Here is a 12,595-nt window from a genome sequence, read left to right on the forward strand (position 1 = left end):
TTGTTCTTTTAGTACAGTATTTTTTTTTTTTTTTGGGTGCAAACATATAAAACACATCCTTATGAATAGTTTTACATACTGTATGTTATACTAATATTCAAAAACTAATGATATTTCTCCAAAATAACAAATATAACCGTAAAGATCTCAAAAAATTCACTGGACCATAAATATACTAGTTATTTTGATAAAATTATTTAATTTATTGAATTTTCTATTTTTAAAGTTAAAACAAACCAAAAGAGCTACATAACTCATAATTTTGTATTTAATTATTTTGAAATGTTGATGTGTAGTTGTTCATATAATTTTCTTATATATTTATTGAATGTCTATATAACAATTATGGTTGTCTAAATGATACTATCTTTTGGAGCGCACGGCTATAAAACCTAAAGTCATTAAATATTGTGACAATTATAATATATTGCATATGTAGTTAATATGAAAAATAACTAGTAACTAGTAATATATTGCATACATTCATTATTGGATTAACTACATATGCAATATATTATAATTGTCACAATATTTAATGACTTTAGGTTTTTTCATATATAATATGTTTTGCCTATAAAACGATAGTTGTTATTATATACTCATTTACAATTCCGCCTCTATTAAAATAGATATATTCATTATTATTAATGTATATTATAATTGAGTTATAAATGAAATGTGTGATAATTTTATGTTTATTTATATTTAAATTTGAGATTGATTGGTAATCTTCTTATTGATTGACTGAATAGTAATATGTCTAAAACAAATAAGGTTATGAATTTGATAAATTTTGATTTTTTTATGAAGTAATGATTGATTTTGGATATAGAAATATGTAAACATGTTCATTTCTATAAATATGTTTGAGTTATGTTAAAATATATATATATATATATATATATATGTAATTTAAATGAATTTAAATATTATATTTGAACGAATGAACATTATGACATTTTAAAAGTGGTCCTCAATTAATATTTTTACTATCTTTTCAATTTTTTATACGATTATTTTTGAAATTTATAGTGTTTTTTTACAATGTATTCATGTGTTTTAGCAATTAAAACAAAATAGAAAGAAATTGAAACTGATAAATCAAATTAATTTAAAACAAAACATAAAGTTCAAAATTATCAGATAAATAATTTTACATTTCTTTCAAATTAACACTCTACATGGTGATGTCATATGTCAGCATATAAACATTTACATATATAAATATGTTTAACTATATAATTATGTGGGAATCAACATAAGGATATACATATGTTAAATTTTATAATTGTAGGCAACTAATAATTATATAATATTGAAATAGAAAACAGAACTAAATTTAATATGTGGATTTAATTACATTAAATCTTATTTTAAAAATGCAACTACCTATCATATGTTTATAGCACTAATCATTATTTATTTAATCGTAAAGATTTGTTTCCCTCATTTGTATATTTTAATTGTATTTTTTTCAAAATAATTGAATGAGATAAGTGTAAGTTACACCGATGACAAAATCTGAAAATATTTTAGTCAGAGGGTAACTCACTAATTAAATAGACTTAAAATTTCATTGAAAATGACATGTATGCATGAAATTTCCGTTAATCACATGTAAAAATAAAGTTATTTTTAAAAATATCTCTCAATTAATATAAGAAATGTTTTCAAAAGTTTTATTTTTGAATTTATTATGAAATAACTCAATACATATATATATATATTGAAAAAATTTTGTAATAAATATTTTAGTAAAATGAGTTATCCCGCGATATCGTAGAGGCTCAATACCTTCACTAGTAAAAAATAGAAACAATATTATTAAATTGATAGGACATTATATTGTTTTTTTATATAATTAAAAAAAAATGGGTATCAATCACGCCGCCATATATTAATGATATAAATGTCATGAGAAATTTCCAAAATTAGCTACTTTCCAATCTAATATGCGAATACAATACCTCTTTTTCTTTTCTTGTTTAAGACATTCGATAATAATATAAATAAATATATCTAATTTCGAATTATAAAATATAGATACCAAACAGAAATTTTAAATTTGAAGAAATCGCTGTAATTTACAGATTACTATTAAAAAAAAACCTGAAAAACATTAAGTAACTTGTGAGAATTTGTAAAATTGAACTTTAATATTCGAAATAGATGAACCAAGCATAAGTTTTTAGAATTACAAACAAGAATGCAAGGGTTACTTCCATAATCAAATACTTCAAAGAGAAGATATAAAGAAGCAAACAACAAGTCGAAGTCTTCATTCCCAAGTAACCGAGACTATCGAATTATCAATCCCAGATTGATCAAACGTGGCTTTAGCTCCATAATCTAGAGTCTTGGTAGCACCAGGAATCGCCTGCACAAGCTTGAACGCCCTTTTCTCTGAATCCTCCATGTTAAAATAACAGAAAGACCAGAGAAGCTGAACCGGTTCGCTCTTGAGAAACTTCCTCTGCTTTCTTCTCCCATCTGGAAATCGAATGCACAGACTGCATAAAAGGCTTCGATCGCAGTCTCCTTTTGGCTCTTCTGTCAAAACTGGGAACTCAAACACGTCATCGCTTGACAGACAAGTCTCTTCAAATTCTTTCCCCCAAGAAGGAGGAGTCACAACGCGATCGTTGTCCCAAAACGTAGACATGTCTTGATGGTCGTCGTCAACCTGGCTGCTTAAAAAGCAAATCTTCTCTGTTTTAATACGTTTGTTGCTTGTCAGAGAAGCAACGTGTTCGTGAGGACCAACATCCTTGTACTTCATCAAATCCTCGAGAAAACCACGAGCTTCGATCATACCGCTCCATTTACGCATCTTCTGACCAGTGATGGGATCGATGAGGAGAATCACGGGAGCAGCAGAGTCGATATTGTAAAAAGTTGATATTTTATGTCCTTCGTTGGTATCATCGTAGACCTGCCACAAGAGGAAGCCAGATACGATGGCTTGAGACACGGCATCGTTTGACCATAAATCTCGGTTAAGAGTGTGGGACTGGGAAGCAAACTCTATCGTTGATTGGAGGTTTACGAGCAACCATAGATCCTCTATAGAGGCAGTTGCTTTTGCCTTTTCAAAGGAACCATTGAAAAGCAGATCCAGAGGAGGACGGTACAAGGAAGACAACCTAGAATCTGACGGTTCTTCTGGTGTCGAGTCGTCCCAGACATCTTCAGGACATACGGTTTTTTCTTGAGTTTGATGATGATGACGACGAGGGTTTCTCCTACAGATGAGAAAGAGGTTAACGGCATCTTCCAGATTCCAGCTAGTTGCCTCAAGGAATTGGAATGCAGTTTTCTCGGTTTGGCCTCCGGAAATCTCGATGAAAGATGCGATTAGTTCACTCGTTTCATTCTCCATTGCTTTCTGTGTTTTTGAGAGAGATAGAGAGAAAATAATATGTGGAAAACCTAAAAGACGAATTGAAGAATTTGTTAAGAGTGTTTATTTATAGAGATAAGAGAGGGACTCCTAAGTTTTTATTTTTCCTTTTCCTGCTCCAGTTTTGTTCAATGCACAACCGAAACAAAGAAAAAAGGAAACTTTTTTTGCTTTTTGTTTTGTTTGATATATTTTCCCTTTTTTTTTTTTTTTGGGATATTGTACACTGTCTGGTTTGAATTCCTATTAGATTTTTTTTTTCTTTAATATATTTCCAATTTCTAGAATTTTGTACATTTTTTTGTGCTTTCCTTTTTAATAGATCTTACTTAGTTTTTAATTATATATTTTTCTCTTCCCACTCTAATTTGTTAATTAAAAAAAAAAGACTTTCACAAACACTACTCTTAGTTGTTATATATTTTTCTAATAAAGTTATAATGTATAAAAACATTGCTCTATTTTGATATTCCCAACCTATGTTCATTAATTTGACAAAGAAACGTCCCTTGCAGCCTTGTTTGTATCTTTCTCTCCCCCAACCAACATGCTCGAGTTTGAACATTATTAAGAGGAGTGTATGAAATTTAAGGTTACCTTTACCAGGAATCGAAAGCAACATAGACCGAAAGAGAAACATTTTTTTTTTGTCTGAATGTTAAATTATATTCACCAAAAAAGACTGTTGCACAACTTAATGCGGCATTTTAATGGAAATTAACAACAGAGGTAAAGCAGAAAGTAGTTTGAAGTATATTAGATGGGGTGGGTTTGAAACCAGAGTTGTAGACCATTCTCATAGCCAGGAAATGTCAACAATGAGAACAGCCTATTGCGGACAGTCTTGTCAATGAAACAGAAGAGACGGGAGGGAGGAGTGGGGCTTCACCATGTCGCCGAGCATTCCGTTCCCGCCAGATGATGTGGAGCATGGCTTGGAAGACATAATGTAGAATGAAACGATGGAGGCGAAGGGTGGAGGAATCCACGAGCAAAGCAGTCAACTGATCCCAGTGACTGGTGTACTTGATGCCCAGCAGAGTACTAGTCAAAGTAGAAAAAAAGATGGTTCCTTGTTTCCTGATGGCCTTGGCAGAGAACACAATCGCCGGTAGCATCAGAAGTCCATTGGATAAGTTTATCGCCAGTCAAGAGTCTGCTAAAAGAAGCAAGCCAAGAGACAAAAATGAATATTTTGGTGTCGAGTGAGAGAACCACACCCCTTTTGCCCAAGCACAAGGAGGGTGTTGTTGTCGAATCATGTGCCAGGTAGCAGAGTTTGAGAGTTGAGACTTGTAGGAGCCATTCTGTTGTTGCCAAAGGGAACGATCGCACCCTAGGGGCTGCACTGAAAGACGGATGGAGTGCAGCTCTTCCTCAAGCCTATTCAGTAACTTCGACCGATGCCGACGCCTACGATGCAGAGTAAGAGCCTCTGCTACCGTACTCTGTTTTGGTATCCCCATATCAATGTATCCTCTAGCCCCAAACAGAACAGATAGTTGCCCAAGAGGGCACCAAACATTGAACCAGAACGAAGTATCAAGCCCGAAAACCACCTCCACTTTATGGAAAGGTCTGGCTAAGTTGCGATATTTTAAGATTTTCCTCCACATCCAGGAACCATTCACAGTTGTAGCACTAACAGACCAGAAAGCATCACCTCGAAAGAGGTTCTTATGAACCCACCGGACCCATAGAGAGGGACCTACAGAGACAAGTCGCCATATAAGTTTGAGAGTACAAACCGTGTTCGTATCAGATAGACGGCGGAGACCCAAACCTCCCTCATTAGTCGGCTTACACACATCAACCCATGAGACCTTTGCTTTTTCGTATTAAGATCCGGACCGGACCACAGAAAAGCCGATAACAAACTTTCAATCTCCTGCAGACATTTCTTTGGCAAACAAAAAGCAGAGAGCCAGAAGTTGGTGAGACTTAACAGCACAAATTTGATCAGTTGAAGACGACCCGCAAAGGACAAGAAGCGACCCGTCCAGGAGGTTATACGTAGGCGAATACGTTCAATGAGTGGCAAATAATCTGCTTGTGTCATTGATCTGGTTAGGAGCGGTAGACCTAAATACCGGACAGGAAGAGAACCAACTTCAAAAGGAAAGTGTTGAAGGATATCTTGTTGTTGCTCAGGCGTTGAACCAGCCATGAAAAGGGTAGACTTCTCAAGGCTGATTTTAAGTCCCGATGCTGCAGCAAACTGATCAAATACAGCCAAGGTTTCGGCTATAGAGCGAGCACTCCCATCTATGAAGACTAATAATATGTCATCAGCAAAACAGGGGTGAGTGAGACAGAGGGACTGACAGCGAGGATGGTAACCTATGCGACGATCAACTGCGGCTTTGTCAAGCATTAGAGACAGCACATTCATACAAATGACAAAGAGGTATGGAGATAGAGAGCAACCTTGGCGTAACCCTCGTGTACTCTGAAAATAACCGGCTAACTCTCCATTAACCTGAACAGAGAAAGAGGCAGACCCAATACAAAGCTCAATCCAACGTATAAAAGCAGCAGGAAGGTTGATAGCCTTGAGGATGTTGAGCAAAAATGGCCATTGCACTGAATCAAAGGTCTTAGAGATATCGATCTTCATCTTGCAGCGAGAGGATATGGATTCTTTATGATAATCTTTAACTAGTTCTGATGCTAACAACAAGTTCTCCATCATAAGTCTATCCTTAATAAAGGCAGACTGGTTAGGAGCAATGAAGGATGGAAGAATAGCCTTCAAAAAATTGGCAATAATCTTAGAAACAACCTTGTACAACACGTTACAACATGATATAGCGCGATAGTCCTTCATTTCCTTTGAATCCGACTTCTTAGGAATGAGAGCTAATATTGTCGAGTTAACACCTTTAAGGAGGAACTCCTTAATAAAAAAAGATTGAACAGCAACAATGAAGTCATTACCCAATATTGGCCAAGTTTGCTTGAAGAAATCAACGGTGTAGCCATCTTGACCAGGAGCCTTATACCCTGCCATTTCAAAGAGAGTGTTGCGAATCTCCTCTGCATAAACCATTCTTAACAACCCAACATGGTCCGAAGCAGAACAACGAAACGGTACCAACTGTTCTATCTCATCAACGGTGACACCAACGAAATTTAACAGAGTATGCGTGAGAAAGTCCTTGAAAAACCTCACCGCCTCCATTTTAATCTCAGACTGAGATTTAACAACCAAACCATCATAGCAGGTTATCTCTCTTATTGCATTGAGCGCCTGTCTGGACTGAACAGCAGAGTGAAAACATTTATTATTCTTGTCACCAACTACCATCCAATGAAGCTTGGAACGTTGGTGTAAGAACTTTTCCTCAAGATCTGAAATGTGGTCCCATCTCTGGAAAGCCTCAGCCTCAGCCGCAATGGATACCGGAAAGGGGTTAGAGAGGGAAGAAGTTTGACGATCACAAAGAACTTTGTGAGCCTCCTCCACCTGCTCTGATAGCTTACTGAGCTTCTGACGACCTAAAGCACGTAGGATGGGTTTGAGAGCCTTGAGTTTCTTCGCAAAAGGAAACATGGCCGAGGTGGAATGGAATAGACTCTCAGTACCATCCCAGAAAGTTTGCACTGTTGACTGGAATTCAGGGAAAGACATAAGCACATTTGAGAACTTAAAAGGCCCTCTCGGTTTATGGATTTGAGTTCCCATAGTGAACCTGCAACAGAGATGGTCAGAGACACCTCCCGAGTCAAACACACCGTAAGCATCAGAAAAACTGCGACTCCAAGCCTCACTGATCAAAACCCGATCCAACTTTTTGCAAACAGAGCCTTCATCCCGCTTTTTACTCCAAGTAAACAGAAGACCATGATAATTCATGTCCGCTAGAGCACAGTGGCGAACAAGGTCCTGAAAATCTCTCATACCACTTGTGACAGTAGGAGAGTCATCAAAATTTGAATGTTCCTCGACATCAAGTGTTTCATTAAAATCCCCAACAATTAACCAAGGTTTATTGGCGAACAATGGATAATCATAGTGATATCTAAGGTCAGACCATAGCTCCTATCGTTCCTCAGCTAGGTTCGACGCATAGACAAAAGAAACAAAAAACTCAAGAGTATCCCCCGACATTAGAATATAACAAGTTACAACCTGTCCACTCTTGAATACTGGAGTAACTCGCACATCCTCTTTCCAAACCACCCAAATTCTCCCAAGACTATTGTATTCATAATTCGTAATAAAAGACCATCCCCGAAACATTGAAGAGATGATTCGAGAGGCCTTATTTTCCTGGACACGCGTTTCAAGTAAGCAGCCAAAATGTAAGGATTCAGCTTGCACCCAAGCACGAACAACAAAATGTTTTTTAGATTTGTTGAAACCGCGAGTATTCCAGGAAAAACCCGACATTAATGACGTTTCCTGGAGTTCTTCTTGCTCGAGCTGCCTAGGGGAGCACCCTTAGGCGGCTGAGAAAGAGACTCCAAGGAGGACTTAGTTGAGAGTTTTGTCTGCCGCGGGAGGGAAGTGCGAATGGAGGAACTCACTGGACCCTGCTTCGCATCAACACCAGTACTTTTCGCAGTCTCCACAAGGGGACCTGACGAAGAAGTGGCGCCTGGAACCTCCTCAGACTCCCCAGAGTCCTCAGAGGCGTCCCCTACATCACCAAGAACAGAGAACCGAGAGGCTAAAGTAGTATCAGGACCAACAGCCGCTTTATTAGCAGCTTTCTCAGAACTCTCACAACCTTTTCCAGGAGAGACAACAGACCAACCTGTCTGATCCTCTTCACCTAGTTGATTTGAGACGTCAAACGAAGCTGAGCTAGGAGAACTAGGAATAACAGGATTAACAACAGACAGCGCCTGTTGAACCGGGGCTAGCGGAGGAGGGACTGCAGATTGTTGGGCCACATTGTGAGTAACAATCTCACCCTCCTCAACATCAGCCAAGAGAGACTTCGGAGGAGACGAGGGCACTGTCACACAAACCTCAGCTGAATGCCCCCACTTTTGACAACAAGAGCAACGGGGAGGAAGCCACGAATATTGGAACTCAATAGTGACATCCTCCTCCTTATTCAACTGAAACCGAAATGTACTTGGCAAGGACTTTGTTAAATTCACCTCCACAAAAACCTTGGCCTCATCAAATTTGCTACAGAGTTCTGTATCAGGGTGTAGTCGGATAGGATTACCAATTGGACTAGTTAGAAAACCGAGACCCTCCTAGGAAAATAACGAATGAGGAACGTTCTTAAGAGTTACCCACAAGGGCATGGATGTGATCACCGGCTGAGCGTCTTCAGGAAGAGGAGACCACTTAGTTAGCATCATTGGAACACCCGCAATATTCCACATCCCATGCCGTAGTACACGTAACCGCGTAGATTCATCACGGATACGAAAGCGAACAGAAGTAGCAGAATTCTCATAGACATCAATACGTAGAGACGAGTTGCCAAGGGGCCAAATCTTGTTAACAATGACATGGATCTTAGCCACATGAGGAGCCGTCGAAGCAAACCTACCCACCAGAAAATCATCCCACAGAAGAACAGAGTCTTGAAGCACCGTATCAGGAACCGCAATTGTAGGAACACCATCAACCAAACTTATATCAAAATTGTATTTTTTAAGTAAAGGACGCTTAGTCACTAGTAATGTATGATTGTTGTTTACTATGAGGAGAAGCAACCTCCTCCGGAGAAGAAGCCGGCACACCCGGCTCCGACATGAAGGCACACCGGCGGCGGCCGTCACACAAAACCTAGCATGGAAGGAACGGAGCAAACCCTAAAATCACCCTTATTTTCGCACTTTTTTTTTTGAAAGAGAAACATTGGACTTCAATTATAGCAATTGGGATATAAAAAACAGCGATAGCAATAGTAGAAAAGCAAACACACGTGCAAGTGCCATGGTGTTTAATTAGGAACTAGTTATATATAATAATTGAATGACTAACTGACTATCATCTAAACTAAATCAAGAACATACATGCTTTAATCATATTATTCTTTTTAACATCCACAATTAATTATCCTTGCTAATTTCTTCCAAAAATAAAAGGATATATAGACAAATAAAGAACGTAGGAATTTGGCTAATGAATCGGCCAGTTTGGTCCAATGGTTAAAAAAAAAAAAAAAAGATCTTTAAATTCTTGTTTACTTAACATCCGTTGATTTCAATAATGCTTGTTCACTAATAGCATAAAAATATTAGCTAGTACTGTAAGATACTTATGTTATACTGTATTACCTTGAATTTATTAACAAAACAAATGGGAAACTACCAAATAATGAAATAAAACACACAAACATCACATATGATCAGCACTCACCAACATAAATAATAAATCAGAGAAGGAAAAAAAAAATCAAGATTACAATAATTATTTATTCAACTTTAGTATTTCCCATTCCACGAGTAAAACACATGCGATATCATTTCATCACGGAAGCAATATCATCCTCATTGTTGTCCGAAGGGTTACCAATTCCATGACGTCTACTAGGGAACACCGTGAAAACAACGCCGGAGATAACTCCAATCACCGGAGGCAAAACCATGAGAAAGATCTTTCCAGTGGAGCCAAAGCCAGGGTAGAAACAATTCACAGTGTTTGCATCCAGCAAGGAAATAACACTGAACACGATAAGAGAGAAGAAAGCGTGAACGAAATCTCCAACTCTAAGCCGTTTCGAAGACAAATCCACGGAAGACGAATCTGGCCAGAGACCTTTCACGGTAGCGACTCCATAGTGAACGTAACCGTCTCTTGTTCTGTAACTATCGGTGAAGCAAGTGAAACAGCAAGAGAATGCACAGACGACGATGAGAGCTCCGGTGAAGTATTTGTTGATGAGGAGGCAATGCCCATTGTTGGTTAGGACAGGGTTTAAGAACTGGAATAGGAAGACGGTTCCTGTAGGGAGGAGCTTGATGAGGTCTCCTACACCTGAATAGGTTCGGTCTCTTATGGCTTTGAACGTTTTCGACATTCTATTCTTCTTGTTGTAAATTAGCTAGGTTTTTAGGCTTGTCGTTTGTAGCTAGCTAGTGTTCTTTGAATGTGTGTCTTCATGAAAGTATTGTTATGTCGAGTGTTTATAGGAAGAGAGAGACAGAGGGAGATTGCTTCTACGTAAAAACGGGTTTGGTGTTGCTTATACTCTTTCAAAAAGTTGGGGGAAAATTTTAATTATAATTAGTTTTATGCTTTTGGGGTTTGTTTTTGTTACCCTTTTTAGTATTTTGCGGTTTGTACTAGAACACGTGGCTTGAAGGGTTAGGTTCGTTATGTTTCGCTTTCTCCCATATATTTAGATACAAAATGTGTGAAATCATTTTTAATGCTCCATTCCATTTGATGTCATGTCACGCATATCGTCATATAGGTCGTCGATGGATCGGGTAGTCCAAAACGTATCGAGTGTATAACAAATGTTTGGTTAATACTTAATTATTAGTTTATTACCTACATAAAAAAAGTTTGGTTTAGACCAGAACATATGTATATGAATTTTATTCTTAATTACCTTATACATAACAAAAAGTGACACAAATCCAACTACGTTCGGAATTAAATTTTTTAAAAAAAATTATTTTAAATTTCGACATATATATATATATATATATACTTTTACAAAATTGACTACATATAAAATAAATTGATCTCATTACTTCAATTTCCACCTCAACTTTTTGCTTCCGGCCGATTGATGGTTTCAACTTTCAACCAAGATAATGCCCGGAGTACGTCATGTAGAGGAGCTCAGTTTATACTCCCGAAATTTCAATGGTTTTCACTTTTCACACATGCTGGATCTCCAAATTCATATCACTAGCCCTTCTTCGTACACGTTGGTGTTCATTCAGATATGTCGATCATCCTACGTAGTTTATAAATATATAAAATAATATTAGATGCTAAGAATTAATTTGTTATTTATTTTTTAATTTATAATTTCATTTTTTCGTGATTGTATGATGGGACATCTCTCAGAATCTCTCGTTTAAGAGACTCACTTGATTCTCTTTTTTATCTTTTCAATATTATATTTTTTTTGTGGATGAGACACTCGTTAATAGATTACCACTGCATATACTCTAACAAGCATACTAAATGTGATTTTTTTTGTGGACAACAAACGGTACATAATAAGCGGATCAAAAGTTGAATGACCACTATAATAAATTGCAGATATAAACTTTTGATTAATTTTTATTTAATAGAATAATCTGATTCTGTTCACTTTTAAAATTAAACGAGTAATACAATCCTATTGGGGTGGGCCTACGGTTTTTTTTGTTTGGTTTGGTTGGTTGCAGTTCGGTTTAATTTTTTTTGTTTAAAAAAAGCGGAAATCATATAAAAACCATATATACATCAGTTTGGTTACAACTTATCGGTTTTATAAAAAAAACACTATATAAAAACTATATGTACTTTGGTTTTGATTTTTTAGATTATTTCATAATTTTTTCAACGTTGTGCTATATACCTTATCTTTATGATTTCGCTCTACCCGTAAAACCAAATACTTTTTTTTTATAAAGAGCAAAATTAAAATAAAATAAAAAGAATAAAGCTAAAAACATCTTAAAAGCATTATTAAATACAATATAAACTGAACAAATAAAACTATATATATATATATATATAAATTGAAATATTCATCAAAACCGAAAAAAAAACATAAACTATCTGGTTAATAAATATGACAACCAAACAAATTTTTAGACTAGAGCAAAACCAAAACTAACTCATTTATTTTGGTTTGGTTCAGTTAGTTTTTCTTGGGATATAGTTTTTATTTTATTTTTTGCCACCCGTACAACAATCCAGAATAATTATTTGTTTAATTAGTTATAAATTTTAAGAATCACATTGATTTATTATGTCAGACAATATTCAATTATTAATTCAATGATTCCGCAGTCGATAATTCCATTCAGTCCATAAATCTTTTATATTTAATCTGCACCACTAATTGTCATATGTCGTGTCAGAAATAAGACCTAGCTGAAGAGCAGTTTAAATAGTATTTTCTAATAAGAAAAATGAGTAACGCACCTAATTACCATATGACTGATTATGAACACATTCTGCACCACTAATTGTAAGATGTGTTTGGACTCGCAACAAAGAAGCGTCTGGTAAGGAAAATTATGCTCTAATGCTAGCTAGCATTTCCTCGTATA

The 12,595-nt window shown here is 36.2% G+C and overlaps 2 protein-coding genes across 2 annotated transcripts; both read right to left on the reverse strand.

The window, feature by feature from the left end:
• Positions 1 to 2,278: 2,278 nt before the first annotated feature.
• On the reverse strand, positions 2,279 to 3,379 carry LOC104767715 (putative plant UBX domain-containing protein 14). The gene has a single exon (XM_087503223.1). It carries the CDS (start codon positions 3,377 to 3,379, stop codon positions 2,279 to 2,281), a length of 1,101 nt encoding a protein of 366 aa, XP_087359349.1.
• A 6,238-nt stretch (positions 3,380 to 9,617) lies between these two features.
• Positions 9,618 to 10,528, reverse strand: LOC104766051 (protein DMP2). Its single transcript, XM_010489866.3, has one exon. The coding sequence runs from the start codon at positions 10,390 to 10,392 to the stop codon at positions 9,835 to 9,837; it is 558 nt and encodes a 185-aa protein (XP_010488168.1). The 5' UTR covers positions 10,393 to 10,528; the 3' UTR covers positions 9,618 to 9,834.
• Between the last annotated feature and the right edge of the window lie 2,067 nt (positions 10,529 to 12,595).

This window comes from Camelina sativa, chromosome 19, assembly GCF_030686135.1.
Source record: "Camelina sativa cultivar CO46 ecotype springtype chromosome 19, ASM3068613v1".
Classification (NCBI taxonomy): Eukaryota; Viridiplantae; Streptophyta; class Magnoliopsida; order Brassicales; family Brassicaceae; genus Camelina; species Camelina sativa.

Coding starts and splice junctions, on each gene's coding strand:
- LOC104767715 (XM_087503223.1), bottom strand. CDS start 3,379: ATGGAGAATGAAACGAGTGAACTAATCGCATCTTTCATCGAGATTTCC.
- LOC104766051 (XM_010489866.3), bottom strand. CDS start 10,392: ATGTCGAAAACGTTCAAAGCCATAAGAGACCGAACCTATTCAGGTGTA.